The sequence below is a fragment of the Neofelis nebulosa genome, chromosome 10, assembly GCF_028018385.1.
Source record: "Neofelis nebulosa isolate mNeoNeb1 chromosome 10, mNeoNeb1.pri, whole genome shotgun sequence".
NCBI lineage: Eukaryota > Metazoa > Chordata > Mammalia > Carnivora > Felidae > Neofelis > Neofelis nebulosa.
The window spans coordinates 109,221,271-109,242,410 of NC_080791.1; the positions used below are offsets into that span (position 1 = coordinate 109,221,271).

General features: G+C 41.2%; 1 protein-coding gene across 2 annotated transcripts in view; it reads left to right on the plus strand.

The window, feature by feature from the left end:
- Window positions 1-21,140, plus strand: part of PACS1 (phosphofurin acidic cluster sorting protein 1) — a 156,757-nt gene that overhangs the window by 104,732 nt on the left and 30,885 nt on the right. For both annotated transcript variants that reach the window (XM_058689719.1, XM_058689720.1), the window contains exons 2-3: window positions 9,565-9,652; window positions 20,653-20,742. In XM_058689719.1, the coding sequence (XP_058545702.1) occupies window positions 9,565-9,652; window positions 20,653-20,742 (178 nt within the window). The remainder of the gene's footprint in view (window positions 1-9,564; window positions 9,653-20,652; window positions 20,743-21,140) is intronic.

Below are 21,140 nucleotides of genomic sequence, written 5' to 3' on the forward strand. Positions count from 1 at the left end.
GCCTTTCGGGATGACAACTGAGTTGGTTTGCTTTTTAAAAATCTGCTTTAGAGTTATTAATTTTAAAATATTACTGCTTTAATTCATTGTTTCTCAGTCTATGCTTATATAAAATTATAACTTCAATGTCCACATGTTCAAGTAACTTCTTAAGCAGTAAAAGTACACTACTGCGGGGGAAGGAGGGGGCACCTGGGTAGCTCAGTCGGTTAAGCGTCCAACTTTGGCTCAGGTCTTGATCTCACAGTTCATGGGTTGAAGTCCCATGTCAGGCTCTGTGCTGACAGCTCAAAGCCTGGAGCCAGCTTTGGATTTTGTCTCCCTCTCTCTGTGCCCCTCCCCCCTCTCGTGCTTTGTCTCTCTCTTAAAAATAAATAAATGTTAAAAAAAATTTTTTTAAGTACACTGCTCAGAAATTTGCCTTTTGTGTTATTGTGATCGAAGCTCATCCAGACATGTACAGGTGCCCTGTTAAAATTGAAGCAATTGTAGAAATGAAAATTACTGGGGTGCCTGGGTGGCTCAGTCAATTAAGCGTCCGACTTCTGCTCAGGTCATGATCTCGCAGTCTGTGAGTTCGAGCCCCACGTCGGGCTCTGTGCCGACAGCTCAGAGCCTGGAGCCTGCTTCGGATTCTGTGTCTTCCTCTCTCTGGCCCTCCCCCGTTCATGCTCTGTCTCTCTCTGTCTCAAAAATAAATAAACATTAAAAAAAATTATAAAAAAGAAAAGAAAATTACTCTCATAAAGGAACATTTTTCCATAAATTTTTCTACTAATTTGGTCTTTGTCCTGATAAATGCTATTGCAGGGAGAAGGTAGAGCTTTGGTTTTTTTTCTCCCCATCTTGCGATTAAAGAACTGAAAGGGAGAAAAAATTGACTTGCTCATATAACATAGTCATTTCTTGGTAGGGCCAAAAATCATCCAGGTCAGCAGTCTTCTGGTCCCAAAAGGACCATCAGTGTGATTCAGAGACTCACTATGCAGTTTTTGATTCCCTCCAGATCTTTGTTTCTCCTTTCTTCCCCCTTTTCTGTGCAAAATGTGGCCATTTCACTGTTCATTGATACCCTAGTACAGAATAGATTTGGGGAATGGGGGTAGAATAGGACTGTCTTTTGGTGAGCCTCTCTAGTTCTGATTTACATGGAGTTAAGTTTGAAACAGCTGTGAAATACAGGTTGGGGACCATTTGTAGAAAACATTTAAGGCTGTTTCTCCTTTATCTTACAGTGAAGCACAAAATAGAATAATTTAGAAGGTTCAAAAGATTCTTGTTATTATATTATTGTATCATTCTCTATCCACTTATCAAGGGGACAGCTTTATTCTTTCAGATTCAGTCTAATGGAATCAAAGAAAATAATTTCTTGAGAGAATTTATCTGGGCTCAAGTGATATGTCCTCCCTGAAGCTGTAGCACAATCACTCATAATCTTCTTGTGTGTAACTTAGTACTTAATTTTGTATGCAGTTACAGTTGTTAGAGAATTGTTTGATATACTTAAATCCTGTCTTCTCAACTAGGTTATAAAGTGCCCCAAAACAGAGATTATGCCTTATTTTTCTATGTACCTTATAGCTTCTAGTATAGAGCTAAGTACAGTGAAGATCTATACAGTAAATGGTTGATGGAAATCTTGCTGGGCAAAAAGAAAATCTTTAACCCAGTTCTAGACTCCATCAGTGTTACTCTGACTGTCCTTCCTGTGGGTGGTGGCAGTGAGGGTGTTCTCTTCAAGGGCTCCAGTGCCTGGAAAGTAGAAGGGAAATGACTTGGGCACAGGGGATGAGAGTAGAGGCCAGGAGCTCCCTCCCTGTTTAGAATGGCCGTTGCCTCACTGCTCTTTTTGGAAGGAAGTCGATCCCCCACATCCCCAAAGGAGATCAAATACAGCCTTAAACAGTGAACAGATAAATAATGGTGATTGCTGATGACAATTCCAAGTGTAGCAGGTATAGCATCTTACCACGTGCCGGGCCTTGTTTTGCCTTCCATTCCCTCAATTAAACCATATTACAATGTTATTAAGTGGGGTGCTGTTGTTGTCTTCATTTTATGTGGAAAAATTGAGGCACAGAGGTCACCAAAGGTTACCCAACAAGGAAAGAAAGGAGTGGGATCATGAAGAGACCAAAATGCAGAAGGAAGAAGCACTTTGAGTAATCAGGGGACTTTGATTTGACATTTCATTGTTTTATTAATGCTGGACTTCACTAGCATTTACAAATGGAGTCTTAAAAAATGACAATAAACAAGTCCTATTATCAGTATAAGTTCAAAATGCCTTTGTAGAAGGGAAGATTATTTTTGAGCTGAATAACCTGGAATCCTCCTTTATAAGTCCTTTGGATTTCAGCCGTCTTTGTGATATTCTGTTTTACTTTAAAGGCAGATGGTTGACTTCTTTGCGTTCTGGCACATAGAGGTGCATGTTTCTCTATCTGGCCTTTGACCGACATTCCAGAGGTAGACTAGCTGGGGAATCCCAGCCACACATTCCATTTGAAACCTTTGGTTAAAAACTTTTAGCTAGAACTTCACTCTTGTCTCATCACCAGATGAGGAGACAAGTTGGAAGGGAGGTACAGAGGAGTCTTTAGCCAGCTCCCGTGTTCCCAAGTTGTACCATGAGACTGGCTTCCAACCCATGGTACCACAGAGGTTCCAGGTGAGCTCTCTGGAATGCAGAAGTCTAGGAATTTGGTTCTTCTAAGGATCGTGGAAAGAACCTTTTTTCCTTTAACTTGTGAGATATCTTCCCTTCCTTTCATAAGGGTGAGAGTCAGGATTTCTTGATAGGGCATCACTCTTTAAAATGGACTTTGGGAATAATTCATCTGGTTCTCTTAAAAGTATTTGGGAGCTGGTGACTGAGTCCTAACACTTTGGGAATCTGTTCCTGGTATATCACTTAAAAATAGGTTTACCTACATATAACATACACACACACACACACACACACACACACACACACACACACACACACACACACAAATCCCCGAACAAGATATTTATGTAAGATAGCAGTTTATTTCTTCCTCACATAAAAAAATAAAAAGGGGTGCCTGGCTGGCTCAGTTGGTAGAGATCAGCTCTTATCTCGGAATTGTGAGCTCAAGCCCCACGTCGGATGTAGAGATTATTTAAAAATAAAAAATTACTTATTGCACTTAGCATAACACTCTCCAGTTCCATCCACGTTGCTGCAAAAGGCCATATTTCATTCTTTCTCATTGCCAAGTAGTATTCCACTGTGTATATAAACTACAATTTCTTTATCCATTCGTCAGTTGATGGACATTTAGGCTCTTTCCATAATTTGGCTATTGTTGAAAGTGCAGCTCTAAACAGAATAAACTGAGGGTTGATGGGGAGTGGGAGGGAGGGGAGGGTGGGTGATGGGCATTGAGGAGGGCACCTGTTGGAAGGAGCACTGGATGTTGAATGGAAACCAATTTGACAATAAATTTCATATTAAAAAATAAGTAAATAAAAATTTAAAAATTAAATGAAAAATAAAATTTAAAAATCCAGAGATAAACGATCCAGGGTTGATAATAGTAGCTCCTACAGTGTCATCAAAGATCCTGGCTTCTCTCTTTCTAATTCACATTCCTAGGGCACCTGGGTGTCTGAGTCCGCTAAGAGACTGACTTCGGCTCAGGTCATGATCTCACAGTTCATGAGTTCGAGCCCCGGGTCAGGGTCTGTGCTGACACCTCAGAGCCTGGAGCCCCACTTCAGATTCTGTGTCTCCCTCTCTATCTGCCTCTTCCCCATGCTCGCTCTCTCTCTCTCTCTCTCACTCAAAAGTGAATAAACATTAAAAAAGAAATCTAATTCACATTCCTCACACATGGCTTGAATTATCAAGGTTCCCTCATGGTCCAAGTTAGCTGCAGGAGCTAGAGCCATCAGCCTACATTGCAGACCAGAAGGAGGAGAAAGAACCTGTTAGGTGAGTGGACTCCCTTTAAAAAATCTTCCCACTCGTCATACCTAATATGTCCACTTATACACAGGCCAGATTTTATGCATGTGTTTTCACCTAACTGCACAAGAAGCTGAGAAGTGTGGTCTTTTATTTTAGGAAGCAACATGCTTAGCTAAAAATTGGTGCTCTGTTATTAAGTCGAAAGGGGAAAATAGATGTTGGGCAGCCAATTAGCAGACTATAGCACAGTGGGCGGAACCTTCCTTTAAAAAAAAAACAGCTTTATTGAAGTGTAATTGACATACAATAAACTGCACATATTTAAAGTGTTCAATTTGACAAGTTTTTACATAAATACATACTTGTGAAATCATCACCACAATTAAGGTAATGAACATATCCATCACCCCAAAAGTACCCTTTTATAATTGTCCCTTTCTGCCCACTCTGGGCTGGGGGTCCCCCAGATCACCACCAGGTTCAAGGATTCCTAAGAGGACTCACAGGATTCAGAACATAGCCGTAGTCACAGCTATGACTTATTTCGGCAAAAGGAATACGAAAGCAAAGTCAGCAAAGAGGAAAGGTACATGGGCAAAGTCTGGAGGAAACCAGGTGCAAGCTTTCAAGAGTTTTCACCCAGTGCAGTCACGCAAGATGCACTGAATTGTGACAACACCTAGAGAATACTGTTACCAGGAAAGCTCCTTAGAGAGTTGGGGCCCAGGTCTTTACTGGGGGCTCGTTGGTTGGGTACCCTCTTCCTAGCACATAGCAAAATTACAGACTCCCAGAAAGGAAAGTTATACCTGTGGCCTGCACTATTTCTGTTGGACAAGAAGTTTACTACTCAGGATGCTGGGGGTAGAGCTAGGACTGAGACCCATTTGTGTCTTTATATTTTCTGTCTCCAGTTCTTTCCTCCCCTTCTCTTTCAAATTCATTCCAGTTATGCCTTCCTTTTCACTATTCTGTGAAATTGGTCTTGTTAAGGTCCGTGTGGCTAAATTGAGTCATCCGTTCTCAGTCTTTCTCTTGACCCATCAGCAACATTTGATACAGCTGACCAGTCTCTCTTGACTTCTAGAATATCCCACTTATTTGGTGTTTCTCCTGCCTCCCTGGTGATCCTTCTTGATCGCTTTGTTAGTTCATCATCTTCACCTCTTGGTCCTTAATGTGGAAGTATTCTTGGGCTTGACCCTGGTGCTCTTGTCTTTGTATATGTGCTCAGTCTATGGATCATCTCATCCAGTTTCATTTCTTTATATTCCACCTTTATGCCACAGTTACATATTAATGTTTTCAGCCCAGAGGCAGACTTCTATATCTAACTCGCTGCTCATCATCTCTACTTAGAAATCTAAGAGACCTCTCAAATTTAAAGTGTCCAGTTGATCTTAAATTCCTCAAACCTGCTTTACCCAAAGTTTTACCCATCTCAGTTCATGATAACCGCACCGGGTTATTTCCAGATGTTCAGGCCCAAAACCCAGGAGTTGACCTACATCTTCAATAGTGTATTCAGAATTCAAACCATTTTTTACCACCTCCGGTGCTGCCACCCTGCTACCCTACCCTCTAAACTACAAGTGGTCTACTGCTTGCACTGTGGTAGTTGCCTTCTGATTCAACTTTTCCCCCTTCCCCTCTGTTCTCCTTCATTCTATCCTATAGAACAGCTAGAACAATCCTATTAAAATGTAAAACAAGCCATGTCTCTCACTTAAAGCCAGTAACTCCCCAGACTCCCCATTCCTTGCAGAATAAGAGCCAGTCCTTATTATGGTTTACACAGCCCTACATGGCTGGTAAGGCCCCCCACCCACCAGACATGTATTTGACTTTATCCCACACCACTCTTACCCTTGCTCACTCTACTTCAGTTCCACTGGCCTCCTCTGTCTCAAACAGACCAGTGTGCTATACCTTAAGACCTTTGCACTTTTTTCCCTTAATGTAGAACTCCTCAGTGAGGTCTACCCTGACCAACTTACTTAAAATTACAACCCTCCTTGCCCTCTGCTTCACACTCACAATCCCCCTTACCTACTTCTGTTTTAACACATACTATGTATGTGTTAGTATCTAACATACTATGAAATTTTTAAAATATCTGTGTTTATTGTTTGTGACTCTTTTCACTAGAATATAAAAATTAAAGTTGTGACACAAATTTTTGTCTGTTTTGTTTACTGATAACGTCACAAATAACTAAAACAGTGCCTGGCTCATTGTAGGCTGATTGGATAAGTGAGAGTAATGTGACAGAACTGTAATTCAGACCTGGCTATGTCTGGCTCTAAAGCCTTCATTCTGGTCTTAAAAAAAAAAAAAAAAAAAGTAATGTGTAGTTTGTATACAGTGGGCTGCATGGGTCTTGGATCTAAAGCTCTGTGGGGTTTGGCATGTGTGTATACCCACGTGGCCACCATGATGTATCAGTTACTCTAAAGTGTTCCCTTGTCTCGTGTCCCTTCCCAATGAATGCCTCCACTTGCCTCAGTTACTGTGCTGTCACTTATCACCATGCATTGGTCTTATTGATTCTTGAACTTCATATGGATGGAATCATATTGTTTGTAGTCTTTTGTGTCTGCCTTCTTTAGACCAACATAGTATAGTGTTTTTGAAATTCATTCATGTTGTCCCATGTGTCAGTAGCTTGTTCTTTTTTGCATAGCACATTTGTTTGTCCATTCTTCTGTTGGTAGACATTTTAGTTATTTCTAATTTAGGGCTTTTATGAGTGGAGCTGCTTTGAACATTCCTGTACCTGTCTTTTGGTGGGGTCTGCCTTCATTTTCTTGGGTTCTCTTGGGAGCTCGGCGTAGGAATAGTCATATAATTAATGTCAACTGATAAACTACCAAGTGCTTTTCTTGAATGCAGTTGTACAGTTTTGCGCTCACCAGCCACACAGGGGACTTCGGTTATGCCACATCTTCACCAGCACTTGGAATTATTAGTTTTTATAATTTTAGTGTGAAGTTATTTTCTGCTGTAGAAAAACTGATTAAAACAGGAATATGATCAGGGAAGGACCCTTTCCTTTTAGGCCTTGGATTCTGTATTTTTACTGCATGAGAAGTACCCAACCAGTAAAACGTACGGTAGCAAGAACATCTAGGATCATAATCTAATTCAGCCTCTTATGCATTGCGGCACCTCCAGTCGGAACATCTTGCCAGGCTCAGTCAGGCTTAGTCATCCTTGGAGCTATCTAGGGCTGTTGCAGCCAACTGTGTGTGAGTGTGGTTTAAGCAGAAATGTATCTTATTTCTTCAGAGTTTTTCTGTTATATTAAATGTATGTTGAAAATATTTACTTGTAATTAAAATACTTTCTTCTAACTTTCTAATAAAGTGCCTTGTAGTAACTTAAATTGGGTTCTGGGCTAAGATAGGCCTAAGTTTGCATCTTGGCTCGACCACTTTGTGTGATCTTGGTCAAGTCTCTTAATCCTTCAGGCATCCTTATCTGTAAAATGGGTGAATATATTACCCACCTGTTAGAATTATTATAAGACTTACATGAGATAATGCAGTATATAACAAGTACGTGTTACATGGTGGGTGCCTAATGAGTCATACACATTTTCTTATACTTTGAAGAACTAGAATGCATTTAAGTCCCCACATCCCTTTGAGTCATACCATTAAAAACAAACAAAAAATATCTATTGAACTGTTGCCAGTAGTATGGAAATCAGTGTGGTATATCTAGTTTCTAAGCAAACACTGAGAAAATCCAGTCTTGCTATTGCCTTGTTACCTCAGGTACTAAATCATTCTTGGCTTTCTTGTTGACATAGGTGCTGTGGCATAAAGGTTTATTGAGTCAGTAAACACTTGTTGGTCTATGATATGTTTTTCCTTCCTAACAAAATTCTGCTGTATTACCCGACAATTTTTACATGTTATGTAAAAGGAAAGATGGCCCAGAGCCTTATGGGACATGAAAAAGCTGAGGGCAAGGAGTGTAAGTCATTACTCGTCTTCCCCTCTGGTGTGTATAATCTCCATGAGGCTGAGAACCACATCCCTCTACAATTCCAACGACTAACCTGGTACCCAGAGTACAAGAGACGCTCACTAAATGTATGGAATGTGTAAAAGAGTGAAGAAGGATAACAAGCAGAGGGGAAGAAGTATGTGTCCCAGATTCAGTTCTGTGACTCTTTATATCTTGGATATAGATACATCAGTCAGAAGCTAGAAAATGTTTGCTTTGGAAAGAAACAAAAACTTAACCCATTGAAAGCATTCATAAATAGCAGCCTTCAATGAGGAACAAAACAGCATATCCAGTCTCTTCCATTTGTTCATCCAGTCATGTTCCCTTTCCTTTCTAGCAGGGCTTGAAGATACATAGTTGAACAACATAGTTCATACGTTTCTTAATAGCCAACTCTGTGGAATATAATAATCCCTTTGATGTTGGCAGAACCAGAGCTCCTTTTGGGCCAGCATGTCTCTGCTCTGAAGGGGAAAGAGAAACATATAATGCTGTGGGTAGGCATTGAGGGGGAGATTTTGGAGGAAAGAGCATGAACCCAGGTGATCGCAGTTTAATAAACCTGAGCATGTTTTAGGAGCGCAGGTGAGGTAGCTCTTGCTCCCAGCGCTAGTCAGTGAATGAGGAGGCATTAGGAAGTTATAACATTTTATCTAACAGATGTTTGCTGAGCAGCTATACTATGCCAAGCCCTTTGGTAGAAGGCCAGAGGTGTGTGTCACCCAAGGACCTAAAGGAGACTCAGTATGACTGGAGTTTAGAGTATGAGGAAGGAGCGCAGAGAGGTGAGACAGATAGAAAGCAGGGGCAAGATAGCTGCAGCACAGGAGAGAGAGGAAGCATAAAATGGAGTCTGAGAACTTGTTATGACTCTGGTAAGCAGCATCCTTTGTGTGAGTCCCCATTTGTCAGAGCCTCTCCAAGGAAGAGAATGTGCTGGATTTGAACCACTTAAACCAGAAGTAGAAAGGCAGTATCCAAAGTTTCCCTCCCAACTCTTCCTAGAAGACCAGGGTAGGCCTGTTTTGGTAAGGCAAGGTCAAGTCAAATGACAGTTGCTGACTCCAGAGCAAGGGACAGTCCTATCTCTTTCAGTTAGGGGGAACTTCCTCATTGGGTGGCACTGAAGATTTTCTGCACACCTCAAGCACAATTCAACTGAAACCCAAATTGTGGCCATTTAAATCATTTTCTGCAAATGGTGTCTATTTTGTCTGTGTGGATGATCTCCTTGTTGCTACAGATGTACATCTGTAAATGTTTCAGGTGTGATTAGATGTAAAGTAGAAGAGGGACTGGATAAGCAAAACAAACATCTGTACCTGTCCTTGGTCTCCCCTCAGAAATTCCTCCCACATATTAGGGAAAAAGTGTGTCAGTTTTAGCTTGAGATCAATGGGCATCCGCAGAGATTCATGGAAGAATATACCTTTTGACACTTGTTTATAAAAGTTAAACAGGAGAGTGCTTTTTTACTAAAGGAGGACGCTGTTTGGCATTCTAACATTCTTTCTTTAGGTAGAGCGGTTTCCCCATCAGATCATCTATCACTTTTCTCCTAAATTCCTTACGTTTGACTGGATTGTCTTTCTCAAATTTTTTTGTAGGCTATTCAGCTTGACCCTGAAGAAACTCGTCATGCTAAAAGAAATGGACAAAGATCTTAACTCGGTGGTCATTGCTGTGAAGCTACAGGTAAGTTGAGCAGGATTGTTTGTTCGGGGTCCAAGGAAGCTGGATAACTTTATGCCTGCTGTTGGGACTTGAGAAATACTGATGAGGGTCTGCCTCTCCCTTCCTTCCCTCCCCTCCCCTCCCCTCCCCTCCCCTCCCCTCCCCTCCCCTTCCCTTCCTCCTTTCCTTTCCTTTCCCCTTTCCCCTTTTCCCTTTCTTTTCCTTTTCTCCTTCCTTCCTTCCTTCCTTCCTTCCTTCCTTCCTTCCTTCCTTCCTTCCTTCCTTCCCTCCCTCCCTCCCTCCCTCCCTCCCTCCCTCCCTCCCTCCCTCAGCCAAGCAAGGAGCAGGAGTATAAGATGACTGAGCTCATGAGACTTAAGGAGTCCCAGTTCTGTCTCTTAGTTAAACCACTCAGTTTCTTTAAACTTTAGTGTCTTTGTCTGAAGATTTAAAATGGTTCTTCCTGCCTTGCATATCTAACAGGATTAGTATGAAGATCAAGTGATACAGGGGCGCCTGGGTGGCGCAGTCGGTTAAGCGTCCGACTTCGGCCAGGTCACGATCTCGCGGTCCGTGAGTTCGAGCCCCGCGTCGGGCTCTGGGCTGATGGCTCGGAGCCTGGAGCCTGTTTCCGATTCTGTGTCTCCCTCTCTCTCTGCCCCTCCCCCGTTCATGCTCTGTCTCTCTCTGTCCCAAAAATAAAATAAAAAAACGTTGAAAAAAAAAAAAAATGAAGATCAAGTGATACAGATGCTAAAGTGTTGGATAAATGATTCAGAAATTGCTGTGGTGGCCAGTGTTTGTTTCGAGGTTTTCTATAGGGTAGAGGAAATTTATAGATTATTGTTTCAAATTTGGCAATTAAAAACTTGCTGAACATTTTAGCTTCTGGGCAATCCACCCACTTATTCCTTATACTTATTCAGTATCTTAAAGGGACCCAAAATATTTCACAAACATTCGTACTCTAAGCATTCCCAAAGTTCAGGAAAGAAGGGAGAAACTGAACTACAGGAAGGTTAAGGAATTTACCTGTTGCCAGCTAACTACCAGGTAGCAGAAGTGGTACCAGAAACTAAAGAGCAGGTAATTTATATAGTCATTAAACTCCACTACCAGGCCTTCCTTAACTGGTAAGTCCTTCCTAAGGATGACTCCCTAGAGTTTACTGAGATTCTAGAGTCATTAAATAATGATTGGATCCTTTAGCTTAAGAATGGTGTATTTAGTGAATTCTTACTGGTTGGAAAGTAGTGAACTGTATGGTAACTCCTACTAACCAGCACAGTTTATTAGCTAGATCACCTATTATGAGCAGTCTGTTGTTCTAATAGTGGCCTCATTAAAATCCACATCTGTGGCACTCCCAGTACGTGTCCCCTACACTGAGATCCTCAGCTCTCTTTCTGAGATAAATACATTATCTTAATTTAGTCCTCAAAACTTAAAGTATTTTAATTACTCTTTATGAATGCCTGCATGTCCCACTTTATATTTTGATTTCCTGTTCATCTTTGTGCATGTAATTCCTCCCAATTCTGTGAAACATTCCCAGGCATCCTGAGTTGAAAAAACGAGTACACGGCAACGATGTGCAAGTGGAGACTTACAGTGTCTTTTCTTTCTGTCCTGATTTTATACCCATTTCTAGGTCATGGGCAGGGTTCCAGTTTTCAGGAACCATTGCCTTTGCTAAAAGCTGTTGCTTTCCAGTACAAACACTGTTGGTATGGTTTTGAAAGTTCCCTGCTGCGTTTGCCATCCCCACAGTCAAATGCCTTTGCCAAAAGAAATAATGTCCTTTATTTCCTGATTAAATATTTAACATTCTGTAAAATTTAAAATTATACCCAAAAACTATAAATATCCTGAATTTTTTATTGCTTTACTTCCAAGCAGCTGAAAGTAATTACAGATGTTATCACACTCATTTACCCAGTGGCTTGTTTATTCATTTATTTGTTCAATTAATACATATTTACTGAGCACCTATTATATGCAAAGCATTGCTCTAGGCACAGGGGATACAGCAGTGAGGGGATAAAACAGAAATGGGAAACATGCATAAAGCACTTCTGCTCATGGTGAAGTATGCAGTTGTCTTGAACAAACACTTGTGCAATTGAGTTGTGAATTAAAATAGTTGCTTTTGTAACGGAATAGCATTTTTATGTGAAAGAAGGGCTTACAGACAAACTGGTTATTCAGACTCGGCTACTTGGAAGACATTTTCTTGAAAATGAACAACCTATCACTTAAAGGGAAACAACTGAGAATCTTTTGGGCCAATGATAAATAAAATTTGATCTTTCATGTGAAAATTAGAATTTTGGAAAATGTGTCAGTATAAGCCTGACAGCTTCCCAGTTCTTAAGGACTTGACTGAAGAGATCAGTGGTGACAGTAATGGCAGTGGTTTTCTCAGTTGTATAGTAAAATGTGTAGAAAGGTTTGCCTGATTCAGTGAACCCGTGTTTTCCAAATGACCAGTGCATGAGGTTATAAAATCATGCTGGGTAAAAGAGCTGTTCAAAGAACAAAATAGACCAATGGATTGGGTTTTGTTTTTAACATTTTATTTTGAAACAATTTTAAATTTGCAGGAGAGATGCGGGGATAATATATAGAGTTTCTGTATTCCCCTCACCCACCTTCTCCCAATGTTAACATCTTTCTTAACCATGGTACCTTTATCAAAACTAAGAAATTATCATTGGTACAATACTATTAACTAAATTAAAGACTTTATGCAGATTTCTCAGTTTTGCCACTGATGTCCTTTTTCTGTTAATTGGATTTTAATATGTAACAGTGCTATAAAAGTCTCCTCCTTTTTTTTTTTTAACTTTGTATCTCTTTGAGTGTGGATTTTTTTCATATACCCAACCAAAACAATATTTTGCAACAAATTGAATACAGAAGCAGGTAGGAGAATCCAACTATTAGCCAGACATTAAAGAGATTTGCAGAAATGTAAAAGAATGCTATCTCCTTCATACTGCTGTTGGAAATGTAAAATCATGCAGCCACCTTAAAAATAGTCTGGCAGTTCCTGAAAAGGTGTGACATAGAGTCATAAGGTGGCCCAGCAATTCTACTCCTAGATATTACCCAAGGGAAATGAAAACATGTCTCCATAAAACTGCACATAAATGTTCATTGGCAGCATTTATTCATAAGAGCTAAAAACTGGAAACAAACCAAGTCCATTGACTGACGAATGGATAAGTGAAAGGTGGTATATCCATGCTACAACATGGATGAAGCTTGGAAACATTGTGCTAATAAATGAAAGAAGCCAGTCGCAAAAGACCACATGTCGTATGATTCCATTTATATGAAATGTCCATGATAGGTACATTGATAGAGTCAGAAAGTAAATTAGTGGTTGCCTGGGGTTGGGGGTAGAGGGTGAGAAGATTAGTAGGGTGACAGCTAAAGAGTATCGGGTTTCTTTTTGGGGTGATGAAAATGCTGTAGAACTTATTGTGGTAATGTTTGCACAACTCTGAATATACTAAAAGCTATTGAAATGTACACTTTAAATGGGTGAATTGTATAGTATTTGAGTTCTATCCCAATAAAATTGTTTAAAAAAAAACATGCCATCTTCTTACTAAATTGTTTTTGTTTTGGAAAAGACATTTTTCATTAAAAAATGTTCTTATGTAAACATGTGAAAGGTTTATTATTTTTAAGTGAATTAATACATATTTTTATTATATTTTTAAAATGTATTATTTATTTGAGAGAAAGAGAGCACGAGCAGGAGGGGCAGAGGGAGAGAGAGAGAGAGAGAGAATCCAAGCATGCCCCTGCGCTGTTAGTGTGAGCCTGACGCAGGGCTTGAACTCATGAACCAAGAGATCATACCCGAGCTGAAACCAAGAGTCGGACACAACCAGCTGAACCACCCAAGCACCCCTATACATATTTTTAAATGTCTCAGTTTAAATTCCTAATATGGTAAATACTGATAGTTGTACCTACATAAACAAAAGCTACTTGGGTGTATAATTTGTGTGTGGGGGGCTTGATCTCATGGTTCGTGAGTTCGTGACCTAAGCCGAAACCAAGGGTCTCAACTCTTTATAAATTTTTTTTAATGTTGATTTATTATTGAGAGAGAGACACAGAGCATGAGCAGGGGAAGAGCAGAGATGGGGGGAGACACAGAATCTGAAGCAGGCTTCAGGCTCTGAGCTGTCACCAGAGAGCCCAATCGATGCAGGGCTCGAACCCATAAACCACGACATCATGACCTGAGCCGAAGTTGGACACTTAACCAACTGAGCCACCCAGGTGCCCCTGTACCTATTTTCTCAAAATATTACTACAGGACTCTTAAAATTTTAGGTGACCATTCATGAATAATTTGCATTTAAAAAGGAAACATTTAAAACACCAGGAACCCAGGTTCCTGGGTGGCTCAGTTAGTTGAGTGTCCGACTTGATTTCGGCTCCCGTCATGATCCCGGGGTTGTGGTATCGAGCCCCACATCAGGTTCTGCGCTGAGCGTGGAGCCTGCTTAAGATTCTTTCTCTCTCTCCCTCTGCCCCTCTCCCCCACTCACACACACTCTCTCTCAAATAAAAAATAAAAAAACAGCAGGAACCTAATTATTAATGCAGTAATAATACTCAATAATGGGTATTTTTATGCACTATAAGTAATGATATTGTAGTATCAGGTATAAAGTGTCTTGCTTCTATACTGCAAATGAAGATATACTGTTATATAGCTTAAAGATGATATGTAAAGGTACTAAAGATAATTCTGAAATTGGACCCAAGTAGGTAGTGCCCTAGGCCCTGGAAGAAGCAAGTACTGTGGCCCATGAAGAGCAAATCTTTGGAGAAGGACGAGAAAAATGAGAATAGTAGTGCACCATGCTTTGAAAGCACCAGTGCTCACTGTGATCCCGGGACTGCCCTGTCCTCTATGTCCTGTTACCTGCACACACAGATTGGTTTTAACAGGTTTGCAATTCAGATAATGCAACTGGGAAAGAAAGTTTTACAAATATTTATAGCACATATTTGGATAGTGAGAGTTCAAATAATAAGGGCTGTTGCTATTGGAAGGAGATATGTCCTGTCGGGAAATAAATAAGATAAAGGGATCTAGCATGCCAGAGGTGAGAGAAATTAGGGTGGTCAGGGTAGGCCTCATTGAGACATGACATTTATGCAAAGACTTTGAAGGTGAAAGGAGGGAGCCATGCAATATCTGGAGAAAGAGCATTCTAGGCAGAGGGAAAAGGCAAAGCAAAGCCCTAAGGCAGGAATGTTTCTGACAGAACCAAGAGGAAGGAAGTGGTGGCCAGTGAGGCTGGAGAGGAACGAAAGCAGAAGGAGGTGAGGTCAAAGACGTAAGGCGTAGTGGGGGTGCTTGGGTGGCTCAGTCAGTTAAGCGTCCAACTTCAGCTCAGGTCATGATCTCAAGGTTCGTGAGTTTGAGCCCTGCATCGGGCTCTCTGCAATCAGCATGGAGCCCATGTCGGATCCACTCTTTCTCTTCCCCTTCACCACTTGTGCGCTCTCTCTCTCTTTCTCTCTCTCTCTCTCTCTCTCTCTCTCAAAAATAAACAAACCTTTTTTTAAAAAAAAGAAGTAAGGGAGGAACAGGATATGTGCAGATAATTACAAAGTCTCTGGCTTTCGATCTGTGTGAATTGGAGGGTTTTGAACAAAGAAGTGATGGGATCACTGTGGCTGTTGTATAGAGAAGAGACTGTAGGTGGGGAAGAGGAGTGAGGAAGACCAGTTCGTTAATAGGCCATAACAGTGGTTGAGGCAAGAGATGAGGGTAGCACCGGATTGTTTTCTTTTCTTTTTAAAGTTTATTTAAGCAATCTCTGCAACCAACATGGTGCTTGAAGTCACAACCCCAAGATCAAGAACGACATGCTCTACAGAATGAGCCAGGCAGGCACCCTGCCAGAGGTTTTCCCTAAACAACTAGCGGGTGGAAATGCCATTAAGTGAGATGGAGAAGACTGGCTGAAGCAGGTTCAAGGGAAAGATCCAAAACTCAGCTTATCGTGTTATGTCTGAGATGCCTATTAAACATGCAGGAGGAGATGTTGAATAGATAATTGAATATATGGGTTTAGAGTCCAGGAGAGAGGTCTGGGATAGAGAGATAATTTGGAGAGTGTATTTAATTAAGACCTTAAGATTGGATGAGATAATTAGGAGTGGAGTGAGTGACTGCAGAGAAGAGAACCAGTCTAAGGATTAAGGCCCCAGGCACTCCAGCATTAGGAAGTCAGAGAGGAGAGGAAGGACCGGAAATCGAAGCCAAGAGAGAACAGCCAGAGGATAAGAGGAAATCAAAGAGAGTATGGGATCCTGGAAGCCAGATGAAGGAAGTGTTGCTGGAAGTCAAGAGTGACTATCAAAAGGCGCAGATAAGCCCAAGGAGATGAGAATGGGTCATCAGGTTCTTTAAAGTGAAGGTTATTTGAGACCTTGTCAGTAGCATTTTTGGTGGGATGGTGGAGATAGGAAGGTTGACTGGAATGCATTTCCAAGAAAAATGAAAGCAGAGGACTTCAGGAGAGCAAAAATAGACAGCTCTTGAGTTTGCTAAGAGAAGGCGAGATAGGGGTTGGTAGCCAGCAGGGCACATGGTGACAAGAGAGGGTTTTTGGGGGTTGTTGTTTTGTTTTAAGATCAGAAAGATAACAACATGTTTGCTAATAGAAATGATCCAGAATAAAGAGGAAGGTTGATTTTGTAGGACCTGAAAGACTGGGTAGAAGAGCATCTGAGCAGGTGAGGAGGGATGAGTTCTGGTGCCCAAGTGCAGTGGTTGACTTCAGATGGGAGTAGGGCCTCCATCTGTATAACAGGAGGGTCGGAGGGGACATGAGCACAAATGTGCTAAGTAGGTAAGTGTGCTGGGAGTTGTGGGAGCCCTTTTCCTAGTGCTTCTATCTTCTCAGCTAAGTAGGAATAAAGGTTATCAACTAAAGTGAGGAGAGGTTAGGAGGTGTTAGGGGTTTGAGGAAAAATGCATCATCAAGCAGAGCAGAAAAGGGGAAAGACTTGGGAAAATACAGAGTAATTGCCAGACTGTCTTGTCAGCCCACTACAGATTCGGGGACATGTATTAAAGACAGACCAGGCCGCCTGATTATATGATTCCTTCTGGGCATGTTCAGCTAGTGCAGTTGGACTTCAACAGAGTTGTAATTTACCAAATGACTATGGCAGACTAGCAGCAGGGTGTGTGCAAGAACATGTTTATTTATAAAGATTGACTGTGGCATTTAAGCCGGGTAAGGAGGAAAGAGGGACAGCAGGGCCATGAGGAAAATTGAAACAATGGAAGGATCTTTGGATCATAGGCCCTGGCAGAAGAATTATTGTTGACAAACCAGAGAGAATGAGCTGAAAAGATAGGTGTAATCAGAGAGTGGGGTACATGAAACTGAGATTAGATATTGCTTGTAATTATTGGTAATGATAAGATTCAGCATGTGATCATGTGGGTGAGTAGCTAAGACAAGTGTGAGGACAAGATCATTGAAAGAGAGGGATTATGAGATTGAGGCAGCCAAGATGTTGGAAAGAGCATATATTGAAACCATAGAGAGTTATGGCTGAGATAGTACCGGGGAAAGGAACAGTGAGTGAGGAGCTGAAATCAAGAAATAAGCAGAAATGACTACAGTTAAAGATCCCAGCCACAGCAGGGAATAGAGGGTCATATGAACTGAGGGTATCAATTCAGAATAGGGTTTTTGGCGAGGTGGAAGGGAGAATGTTCTAGAGCTGGTGATGAAAATAAGGAGGACATCTTCCTCATCTCCAAGCCAAGTGTGCGCATTATAGGAGAAAAGCAACCACCGTTTGAGAGAACTACCCAAGAAGCGTGTCCTCAGTGGAGGTGAGGTTTCAGCTAGAACAGTGTTTCTCAGCAGCAGCACTCTAGACATTTGGGCCAGATCATTGTGTTGTGGGGTCTGCTCTGTACATCATAGGATGGTCAGCAACAACCTTGACCTCTACGCTCTAGAAATACCTCACATACACACAGATACCACCCCAGTTATAACAACCAAAAATATCTCTAAATATTGCCAAATGTTTCCTACCTTTTGTTGAAACCACCACTATATATAAGCCACATTCTGAATTCTCTCAGCGTTTCTGAGATTCATTTTACAGAGATTTTAAAAATCATTGAACTCAGGTGAAAACTTTGTCAAGATTCTTGTTTGTAATAGCGGTTACTACAAAAAGTGTTTTCTAACAGACAAGGCAGAATTTCCTTTGTTATTTTAATTGGTATTCTGTTCTAGTTACAAAACTATTCTAATTACAATTCTATTCTAGTTACAAAAACATTCTGAAATACTGTATTTAGATTTTCCTTCCTGCATTAAGCAAAATTTGCATTTTGTAAAAGCAAAAGTTAAGAGTGCTTGGGTGGCTCAGTTGGTCAAGTGTCCCACCTGAGCTCAGCTCATGATCTCACAGCTCACGAGTTCTAGCTCCACATTGGGCTCTCTGCTGTCAGCACAGCTCATATGCGCTCTCTCTCTCTCTCAAAAATAAATAAAAATATTTTTTAAAAATTAGAAATGGAGGGACGCCTAGGTGGCGCAGTCTAATTAAAAATAATTAGAAATGGATAAGAAACCTAAATATAAAAACTAAAATTATAAAAATTCTTTTTAAAAAAATTTTTAATGTTTATTTTTGAGAGAGAGTGACAGAGTGTGAGTGTAGGAGGGTTAGAGAGAGAGGGAGATGCAGAATCTGAAGCAGGTTACGGGCTCTGATCTGTCAGCATAGAGCCCAACACAGGGCTCGAACCCACGGACCGCGAGATCATGACCTGAGCCGAAGTCAGAGGCTTAACCAACTGAGCCACCCAGTGCCCCAAAATTATAAAATTTCTACAAGGAAGCAGCAGAATATCTGCTCCAACATGGCAGAGTAACTTCACAGTCTTGGAGTAGGCAAAGATCTTTTAGATAGGAGCCAGAATGCATTAACCATTAAAAAATAATAAAGTAGACTTGGTCAAAATTAAATACTTCATGGGGCGCCTGGGTGGCGCAGTCGGTTAGGCGTCCGACTTCAGCCAGGTCACGATCTCGCGGTCCATGAGTTCGAGCCCCGCGTCAGGCTCTGGGCTGATGGCTCGGAGCCTGGAGCCTGTTTCTGATTCTGTGTCTCCCTCTCTCTCTGCCCCTCCCCCGTTCATGCTCTGTCTCTCTCTGTCCCAAAAATAAATAAAAAATGTTGAAAAAAAAAAAAAATTTAAAAAAAAAATTAAATACTTCATCCAAAGATACCATTAATAAACTGAATAGACAAGAAAATAATTTACAATACATATGTCTGACAAGTGACTTGTATAAATAAAAAAAACTCTTACAACTCAAAAACAAGTTAAAAAAACCTGGATGAAAATGTTTGACCAGGCACCTCATAGAGATTTACATGGAGATTTACAAATGATCAATAAACTAATGAAAATGTGCTTAATAGTATCAGTCATCAGGGAAATGCAAATTGTAACCACAGTGATATTCCACTGTGCGTACCCATTAGAATCCATGAATCAAGACCTGATCACACCAACTGCTAGTGAAGATAAGGAGCAACTGGGGCTTTTAGACACTGCTGCTGGGGTGGGAATGGTACCAACACTTTGGAAACTGGTCTGGCAGTTTCTCATAAAGTTAAGCATACATCTACCCTAAGACCCAGCGATTCCTTTCTTAGGTGTTTGCCCTAGAAAAAGTAACACATATGTCTATAAAGACTTCTAACAGGAATGGCAGCTTTGGCCATAGTAGCCAAAAACTAGAAACAACACAAATGTGAATGTTCAGCAACAGTAGAATAGAATTCTACTCGGCAATAAAAAGGAATGAACTGCTAATATATGCAACACCCTGTATGAACCTCAAAGATGATGTTTGAAGAAGCCCAACCAGAATAGCGCATACCGTATGACCCCCTTTATACGGAATGTTAGAATCGGTAAAACTAACCTATGGTGAAAGAAGTCAGAACAGTGCTTGCCTCTGAGAGAGCAGTGTAGGATTGTCTGGGCAGGATCACAGAGTTTCTCTGGAGCGATAGAAATGTACGTCTTTCTTCTTTTTAATTTTTCATTTTATTTTAGAGAGAGTATGAGCCAGGGAGGGGGGGAGAGAGAGAGAGAAGGAGCGAGAGAGAATCTCAAGCAGGATCCATGCTCAGCATAGAGCCCAACATGGGGCTCAATCTCACAACCCTGAGATCATGACCTGAGCCAAAATCAGGAGTCAGACACTCAACCGACTGGGCCGCCCAGGCACCCCGGAAATGTTGCATATCTTGAGGCAGATGTGGGTTACATAGGTATATGCATTTATCAACTCATTGATCCTGTGTGTTCACGATCTAGACATTTCACGGTTTTTAAATCTCAATTTTTTTTGAAAAAGTAATTTATACAAATTTATTGGCATTCCTCAGGCCCTCCTGCTGATCTCTTTTTACACTTTAGGAATAGTTTGGCCCAACTTTAGAGCTAAAAATGCTGGGTGTCTAACCCATTCTTAGGCTGGAAGAGGTAGAGCTGAAAGGAGAGGTTCCTGGGAAAACATTAAGCGGGGACCTGAAAGGGGAGTGCCTTAGCTGTGTGCAGAAGCACAAATGAGCATCCAAGAAGAGAAAGAAAAAGCATGTGAAAAGGCAAGACAGTGCAAGCGAGGTGTCAGTTTGCGCGGGAGAAGGGAGGCAGAGGTGAGCTACCTGCCTGACTCTTCTGGGGAATGTTGGAAGAGTCACGGCCAAAAAGAAACCGCTTTTATGAACATACAACATAATACATGTAAAATCATACTTACGGTATGGCTTGATTTTAATGAGTATAATAAAAACCGATAAAATATTTGGTAAGAATGTTTGTAGAGTTTAAAAGTTGTTTGCAAACTTAGTATTTCTTTTGGTCTGATTTTTGATGACACAGATTTGACCTTTTTTTTTTTTTTTTTTTTTGGTTTCAGGGTTCAAAAAGGATTCTTCGCTCCAACGAGATCATCCTTCCAGCTAGTGGACTTGTGGAAACAGAACTCCAATTAACCTTCTCCCTTCAGGTGAGAAGCTACTGAATCTTAGGTCACTAATGTCTAGTCTAGTCCCCAGGTAGTCCTGCAGTCTGGAGATTTTTCTATCCCAGAGCAGCCACAGCCCAATGAATGAAAGTTACCCAATGAATTGAGCTTCTGTGGCTAGCCTGGAGGGCTGAAGCAGTCACTCAGCCAGCCACAGTGAGGATGCTGAGACCCGAGTTCTTTTTTTTCCCTTTCCTTGGATAAGGCTGTTGGTCCCCCACCCAATCTCGCTCAGCCCCGTTACCTCTCCTTAGTAATCTGCGGCACACACTCCAGCTGAGTGTGTCCCCTTCAGTCTCATTCTGCCCCCAGGTTGTAATCTCAATTTCTTCCCTTCTCCTTATGCCTCTTTAGTATGTCTCTCTCTCTCATCACAATCC